General features: G+C 38.8%; 1 protein-coding gene and 1 non-coding gene across 4 annotated transcripts in view; one reads left to right on the forward strand and one right to left on the reverse strand.

The window, feature by feature from the left end:
• Window positions 1–25,488, reverse strand: part of LOC140600323 (uncharacterized) — a 53,024-nt gene that overhangs the window by 25,876 nt on the left and 1,660 nt on the right. For all 3 annotated transcript variants that reach the window (XM_072768526.1, XM_072768525.1, XM_072768527.1), the window contains exon 2: window positions 14,290–14,380. In XM_072768526.1, coding sequence (XP_072624627.1) covers window positions 14,290–14,380 — 91 coding nt within the window. The remainder of the gene's footprint in view (window positions 1–14,289; window positions 14,381–25,488) is intronic.
• On the forward strand, window positions 11,720–11,826 carry LOC140600566 (U6 spliceosomal RNA). The gene has a single exon (XR_012003764.1). It is a non-coding gene; the product is annotated as a U6 spliceosomal RNA (small nuclear RNA).

The raw sequence follows: 25,488 nt of genomic DNA on the forward strand, positions 1-25,488 counted from the left end.
ACCTACTGAGCATAACATAGTGTCTGACACTATAATAGGTGCTCAGTAAATCTAATTAGCAAAAAGAAGATAAGCATCAACACCAGCAAAACATTTATCAACAAGACTTTGTACTAGGTCTGGGACGCCTAGTGGCTCAGTGGCTGAGCGTCTGCCTTTGGCTTAGTCTTGGGATCCCAGTCTTGGGATTGAGTCCCACATCGGGCTCCTTGCGAAGAGCCCGCTTCTCCCTCTGCCTGTGTCTCTGCCTCTCTCTGTGTGTCTCTCATGAACAAAAAAAAAAAAAAAAAAGACTTTGTACTGGGTCCTAAGGATACAACAATGTGTAGGATGGATTGCATCCTTCCCAGGCTGACTGAAGCAAAGGGATATATACATACATACATTTATTAGACATATAAAATAAGTCAAGGTGGTGCGGCTATGAGTGAGTGAAAGGAAAATTTGTCGAGGAAGAAAGACAGGTGCTTGGCCTTGATGGAAGGGCAGGATCCAGACATGCTGACTACAAAGCTGGGGGCATTCTCAAATCTGTCACAAATGCATAAATTACTCTTCTTGTCAACCTCATTGGACATCTCCGGTACCTCAATGACCAAGAATTCGTGGGGCAGGAAGGTAGGGGGACTTAAAAGGTCACTGGCTTTCTTTTTCTTTTTTTAATGTTTTCAATTTAGTCATTTGAAAACAAAAAGTCGTTGCTAGTTTAAAAATACTTCTTTTCCTTAAGCAAATGAAATACTTTGTAAATGTAGAACAAAAATGACTTTTTGCCACAACAAAATAAAAAATTATGTATGTGCCAAATGTTCTTAGCTTTCTTTGGAGATAACATAAACAGATATGATCCTTGGACTTGAGATACAGTCAAAACTCTGAATCATCCAAGTTTATATATAGTTTAATAAATCATCCTTAAAGAAAGGTGTATGGTCCAATTAGTCCAGGGGAAATAAGTGAGCTTGACTAGGGTAGTGGCAATGAAGAGGGGAAGAAGTATATAGATTCAAGATCTTTATAGACAACCTATTTTAGATATGACATATTGTAAGGAGAACAAGCTAGCAGACAATATTTTCCAAAAGACTCTTCTCTAGATACCATAAAGCTATTTGATACTTTATTGTTTACCAGAAACTTCATGAAAAGTTATCAAAATAATTAGGGATGGACCTACTGGGACGTCTCTCTTGGTACCCTATTCTTTCATTCTTTGATTCATTAAAAAATGTACTGTGTTTCCTACAATGTGCCATGCAGTAGGTGTTAGGTAATGCATATATGGTTGTGAACAAAACTAGTTTCCTTCTCTCCTGGAGCTGGAAGAAGGCAGATAAAAAGCATGTAAGTAAATCACCATATAATTATACATTCTTCGATTTATGCACCCAAGAACTAATTATAGAGCACACATTATGTGTTGGGAAACATTTTGCTTTCTCAGGATACAACAATGTCCCTGTCTTCATGGAGCCTACATTCTGAGGGAGGCAGCTTACTTAAAGAGTCACACTACAAAAGGTGAAGTTGTAACTATGTAAGAGCTATGAAGGAATATACAATAGGGAAATATGACCTCACAAAAAGGTCAGAGAAAGCTTCTCTGAGGAAGTGAAGAATGGATGGAAGGACAAGGAAGACTAACCTGGCAAAAAAAGGAGAGGAGAGCATTTGCAACAGAAGGAAGAGCATGTGACTAAGGCCATGGTATGTCTTAGAGGCCAAGAGATGGTGAGTGTAGCTAGAAGAGGAAGAGTAACCTGTAAAGAAGACAGAGAGAGAGCAGCTGGTGGTGAAAGAGCAAACTCAGAGCGTATAGGTCATGGAAGCCATGGGAAGACAGTGTTTCAAAGAGAGGCCATGGACAGGAGTCAAATGCTGCTGAGAGGTTAAGAAATATGAGAACTGAAAATATCCGCTGGATTTCACAACATGCAGGTCATTGGTGAGTCCAGTGGAATGATGGGCCACAAGCCAGAATGGAATGGTTTGAGAGTGAGTGGAAGGTGAGGAAATGTAGGGAGCAAGATATAGATTAAGAATTGCATTTGGTCACATGTAATAGAGACTGATGACAGTTGCCTAACTAAATAGGGTTATTTTCCTCATGTGATAAGAATGACAGAGGGAGACAGTTAAGACTGGTGTAGTGACTCCATGATGTCATCAATGCTCTGTCATCCCTAGTATGTGGCTTTTATCCCATTGCGTATGCAAGATGGCTATTAACTCTCAAGCCAGTGTTTCAGATAGGCAGAAGAAAGAAATATCAAGGGGAAATGTCTGGTACCTATACCAGGAAAGCAAACATTTTCTATAAATCCTCAGCTGACTTCAGCTTACTTACCATTAGCCATAACTGTGTCATATGGCTACTCTTAGCTATAAGGGCAACTAGGAAATGCAGCTCTTTAGTCTGACTGATTATTGTTCCTAACAGAATCAGTTTCTGTAGCAAACAGGGGAGATGGATTTTGAGAAGGCACTCATAGCAGCTACATGGCATGTACGAATCACATGTTGGAAAAGTGTGACCACAAGGGAAGCACATTATAGGATGATAGTTGGAAGGGGATATGGGATTGAGTGACCTTTTAAAAAAATTGAGGGTGACTTGAATGTATTTAAAACTTGATAAGAAGGTTCTAATCAGGAGAGAGAGTTTGAACATACAAAAACAAAAAAGGATAACTGACAGTGTAATGTTCCATAGAAAGAGGGAAGGAATAGAATCTAAACAGAGAAGAGGGCTTAACTTTAAAGAGCAATAAGGATGGGCTCTTTGTTTAATGAAAGGAAGGAGGAAAGTAGGCTTATATTTTATATTGAGAAAACAGGGCTTCTATTTCCTCTATTGTGTAGGAGGTGAGGTTTGCTGTTGCCAATGAGGGTAGAAGGGAGTGATCAGAGCATTGAGAAGTTTGAGACGTTGAAGTCTGAAATCACTGCTGTCGGGAAAAAGTGACTCAAATATAAAGGGCACAAATAAACTGCTGTTAGGGAATGCTGTTCTCATGTGCCTTTCCCAGGAATATACCAAAGAATGAGATTCAGAAATCAAAATGACAAGAAAGACATCAAGATAAAGTCTAGTGTGATTAAATAGATAGCTAACTTACTGAACTACCCACATCCATGCCCATTCCAGCTGAATATCCTCCCATCCGCATCATTAGTATGAACATCATTAATTCAACAAATATTTAGAGAATATCCTCTATAGAACAGGTACTTATTCGTGTCATGCAGCATGCTAGGATGGGTTGGCGTAGGTAGGAAACAGAATCTGGGATAAGGTAGCAGTAGAAAAGCAACTGATAGAAAAGGTGGATCTTCTCTTAGCTGGAGAGATGTATAGAAGTCTTAATATCTAAGCCCAGGGAGAGTGGCTGAACTGCAATCAGACAATGGCTTGCGAGAGGTGATCTGATCTGAGGGGTAAGACGGGAGTGGTGACATCTGGCTTTGGGAACTCTGGGCAGTTGTCATGGTGCCAGGGGAAGACCTGGACCCAGACCAATTGGAATTGAGGGTATCTAGAAGATGAATCCAGTTGTGGAGATGGCAGGTGCCAAGTTTGAGGGTGGAACAGGTTTCAGCAGGCCTGCTTCTTACTTGGCTGATTCCTCAAAATGCAAGCCTCAGGAGGCTAGAGGCACCTAGATGTTAAGATACCCCAAAATACAGCAGCCTGATAGGCTGACACAAAGAAATTGCATCTAAATAATGCTGCTAATGTCAAGAGCTCGGTTGTCCTGCACACATGGTCTATTTTAGAATGCCTAGTCCAATAGAAAAATATTTCTATTTACATATTCTACTTACCACTACGCATATTTCTACATTCTACTTACTACTATGGAGAGAATATATCATATTCAATGGGGCAGATAATAATAATAACCACCATTTATTGTACGTACTATATGCCAGACACTGTTCTACTTAATGAGCTGTACCTCATTAAGTAACTAGAACTGTAACATTAAGTAACTGTAACTCCCCTTGAGTTAGCTATTATTGTTTAAAGAAGAGGAAACAGCCTGGTTTAGTAAGTTTAAATTAAATTTTTTTTAAAGATTTTATTTCTTTATTCATGAGAGAGACATAGGCAGAGGGAAGAGCAGGCTCCTTGCAGGGAGCCCAATGCAGGACTCGATCCCTGGGCATGGGGATCACGCCCTGAGCCAAAGGCAGATGCTCAACGGCTGAGCCACCTAAGCGCCCCAAGTTTAATTCTAGCCCAAGTGTGACTCCAGAAGTATCATTACGCCATACCCATTATATCACACTGTTCTAGTACAGTGTTGAACCCTTATTAAGTATCATTTAAATAATTATCAGATTGGTCTGTTTCTTTGATAAGCAAAACTGAGATCACAGCCCACCTCTTAGGATCTGTTGTTAAAATGATAAGACCATGCTGCCCTCTATCTATCAGCTTCAGTGACATTGGGCACTGGTAATTTTCTTAATAAATAAGAATATCTAACATTTATATTGTGACATACACCTTATAAAGACATTTTACTCAAACTTGACACATATATTCTGAGCATTGAAGCCTACACATATACACACAAAAATCAATGTAAAAATTTTAATGAATATGAATTTGATTTGTAGTACAGGCCAGTTATAGTCATCATAGTATTTACTTTTTCTAGTATCTGTCACTTAAACTTTATTTTTACTTCCACAGAGATAGAAAAGTGACTTAGATTTTTTCTACACTTTTGTTTATCACTTCTCTAATGGAGATTTTTGAAGATACACAGAAGTAGAGAGAATTAACCTGAGTATCATTCAGCTTCAACAATGATCATTTTTCCAGTAAGTTTGGTGACATGATTTCTGATAGAGTTATCTCTTAAATCCTTTCTAATATAATTTCTTCTTCATCCGGATATTACCTTGGTATTTCCTTATTAATGGCACAATTACTGCCTTATACTAATTAACTATGGCTGTTGCAGGGGACATTTGATATACTATTAAATGCTATTGTTTAAATTAGCTCACTATATTAAATAAAATCTTAAAAAAAAAAAAAAAAAAAAGGCAGCCCGGGTGGCTCAGCGGTTTAGCGCAGCCTTCAGCCCAGGGCCTGATCCTGGAGACCCAGGATTGAGTCCCACATCGGGCTCCCTGCATGGAGCCTGCTTCTCCCTCTGCCGGTGTCTCTACCTCTCTCTGTATCTCTCATGAATAAATAAATAAAATCTTAAAAAAAATAAATTAGCTCACTATTGCCCACAAAATATTTCTGTTTTACCTGGAAATATGATTGTTTTGAGTATTAGGTTTTGCCTCAGGTTGGGTTTGAAAATGAATCTGTTTGGTATCTGTTGCCACCATTGGCAACAGATAACATGGTTGATCCATGTTAAACACAATGACCATCCAATTTCAATCTTCTATTAACGTTGAAACATAGAAGGAATCTATCCTCTGCAAAGATAATCAGAACAGAAAATGTAGCTGCCAGAATAATAATGTAATTCATAGCTATTTGTAGTGGGTCCATTCAGAGAGTTATCTGATGCATGAATTCCCACAAGTTTGATGCCAGTGTGGGCCAGGTGACTTTCCTGGTTCTGATCCTTAGCCAGTCTTCTTCACAACATGACAAAGTGGATCAGGTAAAAGAACATGAATATTTCAACCCAAATCTATCCTGCTACTGGAAAAATAAGTAAAAACAGTAACGACAAAAACTATACTCAGAAAAAAAAACCAAAAACAAAAACTATACTCAGTTCTGCATTCTTTTTTTTCCAACTCTGCATTCTTGAGAGTAGAATCATAAAACTATTTTCATATAAATATAATAGCCACATTAAAAAATTATTCATGCATTTGAGAGACAGAAAGAGCATGAGCAGGGGAGAGAGGCAGAGAGAGAGGATGAACAGACTCCCTGCTGAGCTGGGAGCCCACTGTGGGGCTTGATCCCAGGACCTCTAGATCATGACCTGGCCGAAGGCCGCTGCTTAACCACCTGAGCCACCCAAGCTCCCCATAGTCACATTTTAAATATCCTTAAATCTTTTTGGAATGCTGGGTGGCTCAGTGGTTGAGAATCTGCCTTTGGCTCAGGTTGTAATCCCATGGTCCTGGGATCGAGTCCCACATTGGGCTCCCCGCAGGGAGCCTATGTCTCCCTCTGCCTATGTCTCTGATTCTCTCTGTGTGTCTCATGAATAAATAAATAAAATCTTTAAAAATATGTATCTTTTTATTATTTTTTTCTTCTCAGTTATATTGGTAGATGTCAAATCTCCAAAAATCTGCAGTTGTTTTTTTTTTAATATTATTTATTCATGACAGACACAGAGAGAGAGGCAGAGGGAGATGCAGGCTCCCTGCAAGAAGCCCAATGTGGCACTTGATCCTCTGCGATCACACCCCGAGCCGAAGGCAGAGGCTCAACTGCTGAGCCACCCAGGCATCCCTGCAGTTGGTTTAATAAGACCTGATAGTACTATTTGCTCCCACCTTCCTTTCTTTTCTGGTCACTCACTCGAGAGTAAGATTATAAGATTATAATTATAAAATTATAATTTTAGGGATTCAGATTTCCAAGTTGTATTTCTTTTTTTTTTTTTTTAATACTGAGATTTGTTTTTTTTTTTTTAATTTTTTTTTAAAGTTTTTATTTATTTATGATAGTCACAGAGAGAGAGAGAGTGAGAGAGGCAGAAACACAGGCAGAGGGAGAAGCAGGCTCCATGCGCCGGGAGCCCGACGTGGGATTCGATCCCGGGTCTCCAGGATCACGCCCTGGGCCAAAGGCGGGCGCCAAACCACTGCGCCACCCAGGGATCCCTCCAAGTTGTATTTCAAACTACTTGGTGAATTATTTGTTTTAACCCACCCAGTTATATAATTAACATTTTATCTATTCATTTTTCTTAAAGATTTTAGTTTTAAATCTACATCCAATGTGGGGCTCAAACTCACATCCCTGAGATCAAGAATCTCATGCTCTACCATTTAAGCAAGCCAGGTGCCCCTATAATTAACATTTTAAATTATTTTCTTATAATTGCTTCTTTAAGATATTTGAACCTTGACAGGTAGTCACCTTCCTAATCAAAATACTGTTTAACATTCTGACATATATATTATATATATATATATATATATATATATATATTATTTAAAGATTTTACTTATTTATTCATGAGAGACACAGAGAAGGAGAGGCACAGAGAAGGAGAAGGAGAGACACAGAGAAGGAGAGGTAATATCCAAGGAGAATAGTGATTTTAAAAGTGCTAATCCATCTTTTCATTAGCATTGTCCTAGTGACAATTTTCCAGTCCTTTATTTTTTCCTTTTTTTGACAGATTGTTTAAGTGTGTCTCTTGTAAATAAGAGATATTTTTATTTAATTAAAAATATATCAGGGATCCCTGGGTGGCGCAGCGGTTTGGCGCCTGCCTTTGGCCCAGGGCGCGACCTGGAGACCCAGGATCGAATCCCACATCGGGCTCCCGGTGCATGGAGCCTGCTTCTCCCTCTGCCTGTGTCTCTGCCTCTCTCTCTCTCTGATGACTATCATAAAATAAATAAAATTAAAAAAAAAATATATCAGAATGGGGCAGCCCGGATGGCTCAGCGGTTTAGGGCCACCTTCAGCCCAGGGTGTGATCCTGGAGATCCGGGATCAAGTCCCACGTCGGGCTCCCGGTGCATGGAGCCTGCTTCTCCCTCTGCCTGTGTCTCTGCCTCTCTCTCTCTCTCTCTCTGTGTGACTATCATAAATAAATAAAAATTAAAAAAAAGATTTAAAATGTATTAGAGATTATACTGTATCTAATTTCATGAATGGTTTAATGAGTTAATTCTAATAGTAAGGAGCTTAATTTTAAGATTAATGAATTCTTATAGTAGTTTAAGATGTCAAAAATGTAATTTTCACTCTAATTCCATTTGCTTTGATTCTCTTCACCACTTTTTAACTCTTTTCGTTTAAGTGTCACAGCACCAGGTGAGTTGGCACCATCAATGAGAAGAGTATTACTAAAAGCCACTCCTACACCACCAAGCAATAGGAATTGCTTGCTTGTATACAAAAGTTACTGTGAACTACATAAAATATCACACAAAACTCAAATTAAATGTATCCCCAAGTCCCCAATTCAGTATAAAAATGTCCACAGCCATAACAATGCCCCATGATGTAAGGGAAAGTGTGATGGGGGAGTGGTTGAACAGAAGGAAAAGCATCTTAACTGATAACTCATTTTACAAAGGCACATGACTGTGTGAACATATCATTAGGGACCCCCAGGGACATGGCTCTGGAAGGGGTTTGTATAACTCGAGGGGCCTGAAACTTAAGCTTCACTATTTCATGGTAAATCTGCTTCTACAAATACCAATTATTGAGTGAAGGAGTGACTGTGATAAGCTTATTATGAGCATGACTTTGGTTAAATGGGTCTGTGTTTGATTTTTAACTTAATTTACTAGTTTGTTACTGTGAGGAAATTAATTTCTCCATGCTTTTGCTTTTTAATCTGTGAAAAGGGATAATAGTTTCTAACACATAGGGCTGTTCTGAGTTACTGAAAGATACAATGTCTAAAGCATGTAGTTTGGTGACTGGCAAATGGTTAATGCTAATAAATAAGACCAATACTTATGTGATAATAATGATGAGGATGACAACAGTGCTATATTGAATATGACAAGGTAGTCAGAGGATGTTGAGGGGTAGAATGCTTTTTGATACTAAAATAAATGTTCTGCAAACAACCGGGATTTTAAAAAATTCCTTTGGTTGACTTGGTGTTAGTTTCCAAAGTCTTTCAGAATTCCACAATAAATGCTGCTCTTCTATGCCCTTCTGTAAAATCTTTGCTTTTGCATAACTAAAGGTTATAGTAGCAAGGACAAGTTTAGGATGGAAAGAGCATTCTGCTACCCACTTCTTGGCCCCATTTAGGGTCAGTCCCTCACTCCTGTATCAGTTTTACCAGTGTTTTGAAATGGCTAGATGCTAGGCTCCCACATTTAAGAGGATTAGAAATCTCCAAAATGCTTGTTCATTGATCCAGAGACTTCCATGACCTCCTCAATCAGAAGTTCTTTAGAAGGGAAAGTTGCAAATATATATATATTTATATGCATACATATGTATGTATATACATACATATCTGTATATGTATTTCAGTGTCCAGTGAATAAATAAGTTTAGCATTTTGAAAAGCTGAAAAAGTGATATTTACTACAAATGTTCTGTCTCTAGAAGTAGAGATGAAAATGGAACCTGAAAAATGTAAATGACAAGCAGGAATCCATCAACTCTTCTTGGAGACAACTGTGAAGACAAGTGCAGACGATTGTAAAGCATCTGAAAACTTAAAATGTTAAACCTGTCATTTAGGGATATAAATTGAGAGTATTATTAGCAGGACTATATGCTTTCAAAGTAAGAGAGCTGTTTTTTGTCTTTTGTTTTTCTAATTGCCTAAGTAGACTAGAATATCCTTGAAAGTGATGGTTCTTGCAAAAGGTATTTGTATTTTTGTTAAAATATTTGCTCATAGGAGATTTTTAAGACTAGACTGGATAATGTGAAGGTCTGAACTTCTCTTTCTCCTATGCTAGAAGAAAAGCTGTGAAAAGGACTTGGAGCATGTGAAATAATAGAAAATGTATATGTTGGCCTCTGTCCCCAGTTCCTAGCATAGAGCTTCTAAAGCTGTTGTAATTTCCTAAGTGATAGGAGTATCTTTTGTTCTCATGAGGCAATGGTTGGTGGGCCCAGATGGGACCTGGCCACCAGAAAGACCAAGCCATGATCAGAAACTAAGAACATTTAGCCCCACCCTTCTACCCTCCAAGAAGACAAGGCTGGAAATTGAGATATTCGTTAATCATGCATACATGGTGATGCCCTCATAAAAGTCCCAAAAGTATGAGGTCCTGAGAGTTTCCAGCTTGTTGAATACATTGAGGATGGAGAAAGGAGGTACTGGGAGAGTGGCACATATGGCAAGGTCATGGAAGGTCTGCACCCTTCCTCTTATACCTTGCCTTAGGCATCCCTTCCATCTGGATGTCAATCTCTATCCTTTATCATATCCTTTTATAATAAACTGGTAAAGGTAATTTAGATATTTTCCTGAGTTCTGTGAATCATTGTAGCAAATTATCAAACCCAAGGAATGTGACATGAGATTTACAGATGATTAGTCAGAAGTACAGATGACAACCTGGAGCTTGAGACTGGTATCTGAGTGAGGGATGGGTGGTCTTGTGGGATTGAGACCTTAACCTGTGAGATCTGATATTAACTCCAAGTAGATAGTGTCAGAATTGAGTTAAATTGTCGGACACCCAGCTGGTGTCAGAGAATTGTTTGATGTGTGGGAAACCCACACATCTAGTGTCAGAAGTGAAGTGAAGTGTGGTAGTAGTGTGAGAGTAGAGGAGTATACCAAGGGAGTATTTTTCCCATACAGAATATTTTGGCCCAGTGCTACATGGACTACATTGCAGGTTGGGGTAGGGGGTGTCCTACAGTGGCATTATTCAAGACACAGTAATCAGCTTTGGAAAAACTCTGTCATCCATATTGATTACTTTATTCTGGCCATATGGAGCCAGAACACATCTGGGAATATTCAGAATAAATAAAAAAACTCTCTAAACTCAATAAGGAAATACACAACACAAAATTTTTTTTAAATGAGCAAAACATCTGAAAAGACACTTCAATGAGGAGATATAAAGATGGCAAACAAGCCACATTGAAAATAGATTCTGCATCATTAGCTATTAGGGAAATGGCAATTATAATCACAGTGAGGGGACGCCTGGGTGGCTCAGCAGGTGAGCATCTGCCTTTGGCTCAGGGCATGATCCCAGGATCCTGGGATTGAGTCCCACATCAGGCTCCCTGTGAGAAGCCTGCTTTTCCCTTTGCGTATGTCTCTGCCTCTCTCTGTGTGTCTCTCATGAATAAATAAAATCTTTTTTAAAAAAATCACAGTGAGATTCTGCTACCCTTATTAGAATGGATAAAATATAAGACTGATCATACTAAGAATTAGCAAGAATATAGATCAACTAGAACTTTCATACACTGCTAGTGGGAATGCAAAATGATAAAATCACTTTGGAAGGCTTGGCAATTTCTTAAAAATTAGCTATAAACCTACCATCTGACCCAGCCATTCTACTTCCAGGTATTTAACCAAGAGAAATGAAAGTACATCATCATACATACACAGCAGATTTGAAATAACCCCTAAACTAGAAACAATCCAAATGTCTCAGCAGTAGAATGGTTAAAGAAATTGTAGCATATTCATAAAATGGAATACAATAGTAATAGAAAGGAATAAACTATTGATACACACAACATGGATGAATCCCAAAGTAATTGTTGAGCAAAACAAAGCCAGACCAAAAGGAGTATACTACATGATTCCATTTATAGAAAACACAAACTAAACTGACAGAAATCAGTGGCTAAGAACAGAGTAAGAACAAGTAGGAGGAATTACAAAGAGGCACAAGGAACCCTTTTAAGGGTGATGGGTTTTATCTTGATTTGGTTATGGTTTCTCAGGCTATACATAAGTCAAAACATATCAAATTGCACACTTTCAATATGAGCCCTTTATTATATGTCAATATCTGACATTAAAGGTGCTAAAAACATCATATTTCCAAGTTGCTCTTTAAAAAATTTTTTTTTGTGCTCGCTTCGGCAGCATATATACTAAAATTGGAATGATACAGAGAAGATTAGCATGGCCCCTGCACAAGCATGACACACAAATTCATGAAGCGCTCCATATTTTTTTATACTATATGTTGGCAAATTGAATTCCAATAAAAAAACATACAAAATCAAAAAAAAAAAATTTGAGGCACAACATATATAGTATTCACGTTTCTCTTAGCCAGCTCCTACAAAAGAGGCCCACAGCCGCTCCAATACCACCCTAGAGAGGGAGAGTATGAAGGAGCAAAAGTAGTAGTAGTAGCAGAAGTCTGAAATGATTACAATTAAAATACTTACAACTTTTATGAAGACATACACCCATTTGAATGTACTGCAAGGGGTTCCCCAGGGTCTTAGAAGAGGCCATTTTGGAAGGGAGGGACTGATGGGGATGACAAGCACTCCTAAGCACTCCTTAGATTTGGGGGAGGTGTGGAGGAGCATGTGAATTCAGCAAAGGAACAGACCCCCCAGCTTCATGGGCTCAGAGCTGTGGTTTGGATATTAAGGCACACACACGGCCTTGTTTCGAGGTCACAAGCTAGTAAGGCCTGAAGACATATCAATTATTCAAGGAATGGGGCAAGTTTTGAAAGGTGAGTGGAACCATCCTCTAGAGTTTATGCACAATCAGCCAGCACAGATCTGCATGGTTGCTCCAGAGATATATTCGTGTGCTTAGGCACAGGGCTGTAAGACAAGACTCACAGATTCTATTACTGTGTGGCTGCTGCTGCTACTATTTGCTGATTTGTGGCTTGAGGCAGATCCTAACCTCTCTGGGTGTTACTTTCAACACTAGTAACAAGAATTACCTATTTGTAGGGTATACTGAGGTCTTCCCACAGAAATAATTTTTATTCTGTTTTGAAATCTTGCTGATCCCTTCTATTACCTGAATATCCTTTTGCAATTGGAAGAAACAGAAACAGGGAAGTGTAAGAGAATTAGCATAGGCAGGTGGCCCTGGGTAGGGCAGCTCTCCACAGGGCTGGGGTTGCTGACTACTCTCCTCATTACTGGGCCTTAGAAGGAGCCTGTGCTGGTCAAGGGTTCTGAAACATAAGCCTCATTTGCTTCAAATTAAATCTACCTCTGTCCATAAGCTTTCTATTACATTTTCCCCCAATTTTTTTAAGTTACTATTTATTGGGTGCTTAATTTCTGCCAGCCATATACATACTTGTTAATTGTTCTCAGCCTTGTCAATACATTAGAATCACTTAAGTTTTTAAAATATAGCAAACAAAAAGTAAACTCAAAATGGATTAAAAACCTAAATAAGAGGAACTCCTCAAAGAAAACATAGACAGTAGTCTCCTGGACATAGGCCTTAGCAACATATTTATGGATATGTCTCCATAGACAAGAGAAACAAAAGTAAAATTAAATTATTGGGACTACATCAAAATACGAAGTTTCCTCACAGCAAAGGAAACCTTCAACAAAACAGCAAGGCAGCCTACTGAATGGGAGAAGATATTTGCAAATGATCTATCTGTAAGGGGTTAATATCCAAACTATAAAAAGAACTTATACAACTCAACACCAAAAAAATTCAATTAATCAAATGGGCAGAAAACCTCAATAAACATTTTTCTAAATACATACAGACAGTTGATAGACACATGAAAAGATGTTCAATATCACTAATCATCAAGGAAATGCAAATCAAAACCACAATGAGGTAACACCTCACATCTGTCAGAATAGCTAAAATCAAAAAGACAAGAAATAACAAGTGTTGATGAGAATGTAGAGAAAAAGGAACCCTTGTGCACTGTTGGTGGGAAAGCAAACTGGTGCAGACATTGTGGAAAACTGCATGGAGTTTCCTCAAAAAATTAAAAATAGAAGTATCATATGATCTAGTAATTCCACTACTGGGTATTTACCCAAGGAAAATTAAAACACCAGTTCAAAAAGATATATGCAATCCTATGTTTTTGTACCATGATTTAGAATAGCCATGATATGGAAGGAATCCAAGTGTCCACCCACAGATGAATAAAGAAGATGTGGTATATATATAAAATGGAATATTGCTCAGCTATAAAAAAGAATAAGATCTTGCCATTTGCCACAACATGACCTAAAGGGTATTATGCTAAGTGAGAGAAGTCAGACAGAGAAGGACAAATACCACATGACTTCACTTATATGTGGAATCTTAAAAAAAACAAAACAAACAAACAGAAACAGAATCATAAATACAGAGAATAAACTGGTGGCTGCCAGAGGGGAGAGGTTGGGGGATGGGCAAAACAGGTAAAGGGGATTAAGAGGCATAAACTTCCAGTTATAAAATAAATAAGTTATGGGGATGAAAAGTACAGCCTGGTGAATACTACCAATAATACTGTAATAAGGTTGTATTGTAACTACACTTACCTTAGTGAGTATAACTTAATGCATATAAAATTGTCAAATCACTATGTTGTATGCTTGAAACTAATAAAATGCTGTATGTCAACTATGCTTCAATTTAAAAAAAGAAAGTTCATAGAAAAAAAGTTTAAAAATAAAATTGCATTCCTTACCTCAGGTTTATGGATTAGCCACTGAAGTAGGAGAACTAATGACCCAAGTATATTTTCTTCACCCCAAATGACCTTATCGGTATTTCTTCCACTATCAAAAGCAAAAAACAAAAGGACCAAATAAACCTCTCATAGGACAGATAAAACTATTATCTGCAATGATCTGGAGCCATCAAAGTGGGATAAAAATAGATTGAATTACTCAAAGACTGCAGGGTAACAACCAACCCCATCCACTCTTCATCTTTTTCTATCCTCCGACCCACAACGTAAAATTGTAACTACAAAAAGACAGGAACACAATTTGGAATTATTGTGATAATTGTTATAGGGATTAACCTTATTATGAAAAATTTCCTATGTGTTCAAATAATGTAATGGAAAACACTAGATGTGAAAACTGTTAGTTCAAAAAGAATGAATAGGGGATCCCTAGGTGGCGCAGCGGTTTGGCGCCTGCCTTCGGCCTAGGGCGCGATCCTGGAGACCCGGGATCGAATCCCACATCGGGCTCCCAGTGCATGGAGCCTGCTTCTCCCTCTGCCTGTGTCTCTGCCTCTCTCTCTCTCTCAATCTGTGACTATCATAAATAAATAAAAATTAAAAAAAAAAAAAAGAATGAATAGTTTTTGCTCTAAAAAATTTCAGACCACTGGGTGTTATACTATATGTTGGCAAATCGAACTTAAATAAAAAGAAATGGGGACGCCTGGGTGGCTCAGTGGTTGAGCATCTGCCTTCCGCTTAGGGCGTGATACGGGGATCCGGGATCAAGTCCCACATCAGGCTCCTTGTGGGGAGCCTGCTTCTCCCTCTGCCTATGTCTCTGCCTCTCTGTGTGCCTCTCATAAATAAATAAAATAAAATAAAATGTAAAAAAAATTCAAATCAGGTGTACCTTTCATTATTTGCTCTGTATTAAACAGGTAACGTACATTATTTCATTTAATTTTTACAGCTATCCTGGAGGTCAATTTTAGTATCTCCACTTTATAGAGAAGGCTTAGAGAAGTTAAGTCACTTACCCAAAGTCACACAAATGACATTACCATGATAATAATGGCAAAGTCAAGTCTAACAATTTCTTATTATTTTGTGTATAGATGCAATACCTTCAGATTACTTTATGCCGGCATTATTTGAAAATGGTCAGCTTAGCAAGGATTCTAAATAAGTTAACAAGAATTATCTTAGTTTGAAAACAAACCCCTTATGTTTTGATAGGATTTGTCACAAAGTGTTTTCATTACATTTTTACCACATTCTTTGAAGTAGGGGCACAGATATTCTAGAAAAGGAAACGGAGGCACAGCACATGGTCTCTATGTTACAGCCCCTCTCCATTGCTCTGAGTTGTGTGCTTGCATGTCTGGGCTGTACACTTGAATAAAAGCCCTTTGAGGGATAACGTTCTGCCTATATCCTCTTTACGGGCCAGTGCCAGCAACCCCATGGGCACTCCATCAATATTTTCATCAGCTTTACTGAGGTATAATTGACTTATTGTAAACTGCACATAAGGTGTTAAGTTCTGACATATGTACACATCTGTGAAACTAACATGACAATCAAGGTATTAAATATATCGAACATATCCATCACTCCCAAAAGTTTCCATGAGCATTTATGAATGAACAAAGCTCAAATCTTTAGACTCCTAGGATGGTGCTGCTACTCTTATACTTGATGAAAGTCTATGCTTTTGTAAGTTATTTGTGTCTGTTGTCTGCTGTTGTATATTTATGGAAAAGAACATAATTGAAGATAAAACATTTTATTTGTAGAAGCCAGAAACATATATTGCCTGAAGCACATATGGAGTCGGCCATTTGAGAATTCCAACACCCTGCCTGCTTCCTGATGAATCACCAACTCACAGTCCTTCCAGAGACTTTGCCTTGGTCCTACTCTGGATCCCGGGATGCACCCAGGTTTGTTGTCTTTATAATCACTTCTCTTTTTGCTTTCTCAATGGCAATTTTTAGCGGTACTCTTGCCATTTGCTGTCTCAATTTCTGTTTATCTGCTAAGAGTGGTGGTGAAACTCCTAGATTCCCAATCCAGACCGCCTGGGTTCAAATCCTAATTCTACTACTTAGAAGCTGTAGGGCTTTGGGTAGGTTATCTGTCTGCACAGAGCCTTGTAGTTTAACAGTACATTTTTGGTAAATGTTACATGAACTATTTTCTCTGAGAAACTGGCTTATATACTATTCAGCCCACATGGCAGAAATGTCCAAAACTCCTGCTTCACAGGATCCCCCCTTCCTCCCACCTCTCATTTTTATATCTGTCCCTTTTAAGAGACTAGTCCATTAAAAGCAGAAATCTAACCAATAATATAATGATCTAAATTAGAAAACAATTACTGTGGCACCTAGGTGGCTCAGTTGGTTGTATCCAACTCTTGATTTTGGCTCTGGTCATTATCTCAGGGTTATGAGATCAAGTCCTGAGTCAGGCACGGAGCCTGCTTAAGAGTCTCTCTCCTTCCCCTCCTCTGCCTCTCTTCCCCCACCACTTCTCTCTCCCGCTAAGGAAAAAAAATTACTAAAATTAGTTCAACTTCTCTATTTCTCTCTGGAAACAAGGAATATTTTAAGATTAATCTACATAAAGGTTTTAAAATATTTTTGACAAGTATATGTATATGTGTGTGTGTATATATATACACACACACATATATACATATATAGTACATATATATATATATGGATAAGTGTGTATGTATATGAACACACACAGGTATAGAACAAATTTTATTACTTAAAGCAGACATTCAAAATCTGATATCCAATATTTTTAAAATAGTGAGTTATTCACTTTTGATGACATTGTTTCATTGTACATAAAGTTAAAATATTAGCTAGTGTCATCTCTCCTGATATATAAGAGCTAATAAATTCACATAAACAAAGCAGTCGTATCAAGTATTTTATTTGTCTAATTTACATATTATTTTTAAAATTTATTTAGTTTTTTTAGTAATCTCTACACCCAAGATGGGGCTCAAACTCATGATCTCCAAGACCAAGCAGCACATGCTCTTCCTATTGAGCCAGCCAGGTGCCCATTCTTTTTTTTTTTTTTTTTTTAATTTATTTATTTATGATAGTCACACGGAGAGAGAGAGAGAGGCAGAGACACAGGCAGAGGGAGAAGCAGGCTCCAAGCACCAGGAGCCCGATGTGGGATTCGATCCCGGGTCTCCAGGATTGCGCCCTGGGCCAAAGGCAGGCGCCAAACCGCTGCGCCACCCAGGGATTCCCAGGTGCCCATTCTTATCAAGTATTTTAAACTGTCATTGAAAGGATGAACACCAAGAGTTCTTCATTGACTCCCCCATTGTTCTTAGGATAAAGCTACTGTCTCCTCTCTTTGCACCTCCTTTCTCATGATCAAAGTTCTTCCAAAGAATTGTCTATGCTTAATTTCTAGTGACTCTCCTTTCTCCCTTGAGCCCACTCCAGTCCAGTCTTCCTCGCACTGTCATCAAAACTGCACTTATCAAAATTACTAATGACCTCCATGCAATCAAATCTAAAGGACAAATCTCAGTTCTTACTTCATTCTACCTATAGGTAGCAATTGACTTATTTGGTTGTTCTTTTCTTCCTGAAACACTATCTTCCCCTGGTCTCCCAGATATTCTCCTCCCTTGGTTCCTCTCCTATCTCAATGGCCTTTTCTTCTCTGTATTCTTTGTTGAGTTCTCCTTTATCTTCCCAGCCTCTAAAAATCAGAGTGTCAGGTCTCATTCCATAGATCTGTCTTCCAATCTATACACACTCATCATTGGAGTTCTCATCCAGATCATGACTTTAAAAATCTATATGCTATTGCCTCCCAAATTCATACATCTAGCCCAACTTCTTCTTTTTTTTTTTTTTAAAGATTTTATTTATTTATTCATGAGAGACATAGAGAGAGAGAGAGAGGCAGAGACACAGGCAGAGAGAGAAGCAGGCTCCATGCACCGGGAACCCGACATGGGATTCGATCCCAGGTCTCCAGGATCGCGCCCTGGGCCGAAGGCAGGCGCCAAACTGCTGCGCCACCCAGGGATCCCTTCATCTAGCCCAACTTCTAACCAAACTCCAGACGTGTTTACATGTCCAACAGGCCATATAATATCTCCACTGGGATGTCTGCAGGCATTTCAACAAGCCCAAAACTAAACCAACAAGCCCAAAACTAAACCTTCTGCCATATATTGCTCCTCTTTCATCTTCTCCGTTTCATAAAAGTAATAACACCATTCTTCCACTTGCTCAGGCCCAAACCTTGGAATCATTTTTTACTCCTCTCCTCTCACATCCCAACCCAATCCATCAGAACGTCCAATTAGCTGTACTCACAAAATTTAATCATAATCACACTATTTCTCATTACCTCCTCCTCTGCCACCTTAGTCCAAACCTCCATAATCTCACTTATGTGGTTCCCTCACTCAAATTTTTACCCAGTGAAGTGATACTTTTAAAATGTAAATTCAATTATTACTTTTCTGCTTAAAACTCTTTTATAACTTCCCATTCTAGGGCAGCCCTGGTGGCGCAGTGGTTTAGTGCCGCCTGCAGCCTGGGGTGTGGTCCTGGAGACCCGGGATCGGGATCGAGTCAGGCTCCCTGCGTGGAGCCTGCTTCTCCCTCTGCCTAGGTCTCTGCCCCTCTCTCTCTGAATAAATAAGTAAATAAATCTTTAAAAAAAAAAATAAATAACTTCCCATTTTACTCAGAATGAAAAGTCTTTAATTGTGACCTATAAGCCCCTATATGATCTGTCTCTACAACCACCATCTGTATCAACTCTTTGACTTCATTTCTCCTTCTTGCTCAGCCCACTCTATCCATAATAGTGTCCTTGCTATTCCTTATCCATACCAAGCATACTTTCAGGGCCGTTATACTTCTAATATTTTCCAGATATTCATATATAATTCTCTAACTTCTTTTATCACCTAGGCCTTTCCCAACTATCCCAAATAAAATAAATCCTCTCATCTCTTTCAATCTCCTATCCTGATTTATATTTATAGTATAAAAAAAAACACTTTATTTTGAAACAATTGTAGATTCATATGCAGTTTTTTTTTCTTAAGATTTATTTATTTATTTATGTTAGACACACAGAGAAAGAGAGAGAGAGGCAGAGACACAGGAGGAGGGAGAAGCAGGCTCCGAGACTCGATCCTGGGATTCTGGGACCCCAGGACCGCACCCTGGGCCAAAGGCAGGCGCTAAACCGCTGAGCCACCCAGGGATCCCCAGATTCATATGCAGTTGTAAGAAATAATATAGATAGATTCTGTGTGCCCTTTACTCAGTTTCCTCTAATGGTCACATTTTATAAAACTATAGTACAATATCACAACTAGGATACTGACATTGATACAGTTAAGATCCAGAACATTTCCAGAGTTCCATCACCACAGGGCTTCGTGTTGCTCTTTTATAGACACACCTACTTCCCTCCAACCTCCACCCCCTCTGTCACCCCTGGCAACCACTAATCTCTTCTCCATTTCTATAGTTTTGTTATTTCAAGAATGTTATATAAATGGAATTATACAGTATTAACCTTTTGGGATTGCCTTTTTCTAGTCAGCATAAGTCCCTGGAGATTCATCCAAGTTGTTGTGTCATAGCATTTTTTTTTACCACCTGACATATACATTTATTTGCTTATCTGGCTAAGTTCCTTGAGAGCAGGGAATCCATTTTGTACATCATACTCATAATGTAGACATACAATAAATATTTGTTGAATAAATAAAGTTCAAAGTCTTTAACATGGCCTATAAGACCCCAAATAAAGCATGCTTACCTTTCCAACCTCATCTGGCATTTCCATGACCCCCCCTACTCTCTGCTACCCCAATCCCATACAGATCCCATTTATGGTAAGTTTGCCTGCATACTCTGGTTTTATCACATTTGCTGTTTTGAACAGTGGTTTTCAAACTTTAGGGTGCATGAGAATCATTTGAATGGTCAGGCTTTTTTTTTTTTTTTTTAAGATTTTGCCTATTTATTTGAGAGAAAGTATGTATGTGAGCAGGGGGAGGGACACAATCTCAAGCAGACTTGAGCCCAATGTGGGGCTTGATCTCAGGACCCTGAGATCATGACCTGGGCTGAAACCAAGAGTCAGAGACTTAACTGACGGAGCCGCTCAGGCGCTCTGGATGGTCAACCTTATTAAAACACAGATGTTTTGATTCAGAATTTTTGATTCAGTGGATCTGTGATATGGTCTGTGAATCTGCATTTCTGAAAGGTCCCAGATGATGTTGTTACTGGTCCATGAACCAACCATACCTTGAAAATCACTGTTAAGGGACCCCTGGGTAGCTCAGTGGTTTAGCGCCTGCCTTTGGCCCAGGGCGTGGTCCTGGAGTCCCCGGATTGGGGATTGAGTCCCATATCGGGCTCCCTGCATGGAGCCTACTTCTCCCTCTGCCTGTGTCTCTGCCTTTCTCTTTCTGTGTCTCTCATGAATAAAGAAACAAAATCTTAAAAAAAAAAATCACTGGTAGAACATTTATTTCCCTCTCCAATTCACCTGCCTAATTTCTTACCTCAGTCCTTCCTTCCCTCACCCCAGAACATGGTGTTTCGTGGCACACTGTACTTTCTCTTATCACAACACTTGTCTCATGATATTGTAATATCCTATTTATGTGTGCTTCTCTACCACCAGACTGTGTCCTCAGCACCTAGCATGGTTCAACACAGAGTAGACACTCAACATATACAGTAACTGATTTGGTTCCTTAATTTGGGTACTTTAAAAGACAACTGAAATAAGATCTTCACAGTCAGAGGATATTTGGAAGGAAGGGAGTCTATGTACTAGAAATAAAAACCTCAAGGATACCTTCATTGATAGGTTGAAGGAAAAATACAGCAACTTTTTAAGGTAAGATTTTAAGGAACTGTTATCGCTTATTGCAAATCTTTTCAACTAAAACACCACATACTGAAATAATGACTGATGACAAAACTCAAGAATGCGAGTTAATGGTGTGCCTGGGTGGCTCAGTTGGTTGAGTCTGACTCTTGGTTTCAGCTTAGGATATGATCTCAGGGTTATGGGATTGAGTTCCGCTACAGTTCCAAGCTCTGCACTCAACACAGTCTGCTTGAGATTCTCTCTCTTTCCCTCTGCCCCCTTCCCTGCTCTCCCTTTCTCTCTTAAAAAAGCAAAATCTTAAAAAAAAAAAAAAAGAATGCAAGTTAAGATACTTTACCCATTCCTTTTTCAATAATTATTTCAAAGTCTGTACTTTGTTTTTCTAAAAGTGTACTCCTCTGCCTTCAAACTAAACATCCCAAACCACAGGACTATCTAACACAGCCAGGACTTCAAAGAACTCGTTCACTGACCCCTAGAGCTGGCCAGATGTTTAATTCTGAATGTATTTGCTTGCATATGTCTATAAACCATTACCTAAATTCCAAAATCCAGGAAAGCTTTATTTTTTAAAAAGATTTTATTTATTTATTTGAGAGAGAGAGAGAGAATGAGGAGGGAGAAGCAGCTCTCCACTGAGCAGGGAGCCCAATGCAGAACTTGATCCCAGGATCCTGGTATCATGACTTGAAATGAAGGCAGATGCTTAATCAACTGAGCCACCCAGGTACCCCCAGAAAAGCTTTAGAAACCCAAAGTTACTCATATGGTTAAGGCAAACTCATTTGGCAGCAAATCTGACCTGAACATATATACGGATATAATATAGGTTATATAGCCTTTATTTTATCCTATTTTGAGTTAATACTAATGCATTCTTGTTGGCATGAACAACAACATGTTTGATCATAAAATGCTGCTCTACACTCCAGAGATATTACAAAAAATATGGTATATGCATTATATTCCTGTCTAAAAATCTCAACAATTCTGAGTTCTGAAACACATCTGGCCCAAAGGTTTTAGATAAAAGAGAATGTGCCTATATTAAGTCTGAGATATCAACTTCTCTTATTAATCTTTTTTTGGTCTATTGTATTCAAAATATTTACCCAAATAATGCCTTCTATTGTTTTATTATTTTGTATCTGAAAAACTGGCCTTATTGAAAATAGCTTTCCTCATTTTATCTGTTTTAATATCAGCTAAATGTTGTTGAAAACTAAGTTTCTATTCATATGAGACTTTCTTTTTTAAGTCAGGTTACAGGAAATTCTATACTTCTTGGGATCCTTGTGGCTCATTTCCATCAGATGAATCACCATCATCTTCACATGAATCATCGGCAGAACAATTGAAAGTATAGAACTGAAAAATATATCTAGTAGGAAACTATTTCAAAATGCATTTGAAAGACTAATTCACATTTACAAACCACTGACATTCAGCAGTCTGAATTGATGAAAGTAGAATGTTTATAGATTAAGATGTAAAGGGAAAACCAATAAACATATCACCATTATAAAGAGCAAAAAAAGAATTAAAATACATTTAGAAATGAATTGAACAAGAGATGTGCAGGATATATGTAAAGAAAATGCTAGGGGGATCCCTGGGTGGCTCAGCGGTTTAGAGTCTGCCTTCAGCCCAGGGCATGATCCTGGAGACCCGGGATCGAGTCCCACGTCGGGCTCCCTGTGTGGAGCCTGCTTTTCCTTCTGCCTGTGTCTCTGCCTCTCTGTTTCTCTCTGTGTCTTTCATAAATAAATAAATAAATCTTTAAAAAAAAAAAAAAAAAACAGAAAATCTATTAGGAAACCAAAAAAAAAAAAAAGGGGGGGGGGTGTAAATCAAAGGGCCACCTTTTTATTATTTTTTAAAAGATTTTTTATTATTTATTTATGAGGGACGAGAAAGAGAGAGAGAGAGAGACAGAGACAGAGAGAGACACAGAGAAAGAGGCAGAGACACAGGCAGAGGGAGAAGCAGGCTCCACACAGGGAGCCCGAAGTGGGATTCGATTCCCAGTCTCCAGGATCAGGCCCTGGGCCAAAGGCAGCGCTAAACTGCTGAGCCACCAGGGTTGCCCGGGGCCACTTTTTTAGATGAATAATTGGTTTCAAAAGGAAGAGAAGTCATTCAGGTGAGCTTAAAGAAAAAGTAGTTTATTTGAGGGAAGAGAGGTACCTTATGTAGATCCCCAAGAGCAGAAAGGGCAATAGGGTCTTAGTAGGGGCAAAACAGGCCATGGAAAGCCCCAGAATCCCATGCAGCTACCCTGCCACTCTCTTATGGGATTCTTAGGGCCTGACTGCCTCTCTACAGGCCTGCTTTCTCTGCGCTACCTCTGTGTGGGTCAAACCTCTCTCTCTGCTTTACTCTTGCGTTACCACTTTCTAGGTCAAGAGACCAGGTAAGACTAATTGCAAATTTCTGGGAGAAACCATCTGATTGGACCAGCTTTTCTACCTACTCCCTGGTCTGATCAGCTATGGCAGAGGAAGGGAGGATTAAGTAGGTATCTACTCATTGACAGAAGATAAAGATGCAGATTGGGACGTGGGGGAGTAATGCAGACAAGCTGAATGGCATGTCATTATAGATCAGCAGATCCATATTGTGAAGAGGCAATATGACAGATGTACAGAGCATAGGACCTGTTTCCTGACCTTCAACAAGTTCTTTAATCTCTTTTATGCATGAGTTTCTTCATCTGTACAATGAGGATGATGATAATAGAGTCGTGTAGATTAAATAACACAAGTAGCACAAAGTAAAAAATACAGATTATTTTTATAAATATGCCCATCTTCCCTAAGTTCATCTATAAAATTAATGCAATTCCAATTAAAATTACAACTGTTTTAATTTGACAAAATAAGTTTACAGTTGAGGCACCTGGGTGGCTCAGTGGTCGAGCATCTGCTTTCTGCTCAGGGCATGATTCTGGAGTCCTGCATCAGGCTCCCTGCATGGGGTCTGCTTCTCCCTCTGCCTCTGTCTCTCTCTCCCTCTGTCTCTCATGAATAAATAAATAAAATATTTTAAATAAATAAATAAATAAGCAAACTTTTAACAAACAACTTAGAGATGAATTGTATTCTTTGCTATGTTAGTCATCTGGCATCACATGTTCTTTCTTTCTGTGAGAGTTTTCTTTTTTTCCTTCAGCAAATTAACAGCACAGGCCATATTAAAACATGAATTAAAAATGGTAATAATATTTGTAATTATATTTCACACCAAATTAGTATCAAAACACTTGTAATTTTTTTTAAAGATTTTATTTATTTCTTCATGAGAGACACACAGAGAGGCAGAGACACAGGCAGAGAGAGAAGCAGGCTCCATGCAGGGAGCCCGACGTGGGACTTGATCCCAGGACTCCAGGATCACACCCTGGGCCAAAGGCAGGCACCAAACTGCTGAGCCACCCAGGGATTCCCAGAACACTTGTAATTTTTAAAACATAAACATCCCAAATTTAAAATAAACAAGTAATTTACTGGCAATGCACAAAAATAGAGCTAATAAATATATGAATAATGTTCAGTTTTATACTTAGTCAACAAAATGCAAATTATGTGGAGGCCGAGAAAAATCAAGGCCATTCCACCTCAAGTTTAGCATTAGCACAAGTACAGCCATCTTAGGCCCCTGTGAATAAGAGCTGAACTTTATAGAAAAAACTGCAGAATGAAGCCCATATCAGAAAGACAACAGAGCTCAGAATTTCCCTAGGCAGAGAATCCCATATCAGAAAGACAACAGAGCCCACACCCGAGGTAGGAAGTCCCATATTAAAATGAGAACAGAGCTCAATGCCCTTAAAGCCCCATATCAGAATGTAAACAGAACTTGAGAAATTCCTCCACCCCTTCTGAAAATCCCCTAGACCAGCCTATAAATAACCCAGCTGTAACCCACTTCGGGGTCCAAGTCCCTGCTCCGCTGTGTCGGGTATACTTGGACCCAAGCTCGAGCTTGCTAATAAACCCTCATGCGCTTGCATCAGTGTCGGCTCCTTGATGGTTTCTCGGATTCGCAATCTTGGGCACAACAATTATAATTTTTAATTTTTGAATTGAATGAATTAACATATAATGTATTACTAGTTTTAGAAGTAGAGGTCAGTGACTCACCAGTCTCATAACACCCAGTGCTCATTTACATCAAGTGCCCTCCTAATGTCCATCACCCAGGTACCCCATCTCCCCACCCCAACAAAACGCAAATTAAAACAAGATGACGAAGATGATAATAATGTTCAAAAGGTGATAAAGA

Source organism: Canis lupus, chromosome 11, assembly GCF_048164855.1.
Source record: "Canis lupus baileyi chromosome 11, mCanLup2.hap1, whole genome shotgun sequence".
Taxonomy (NCBI): domain Eukaryota; kingdom Metazoa; phylum Chordata; class Mammalia; order Carnivora; family Canidae; genus Canis; species Canis lupus.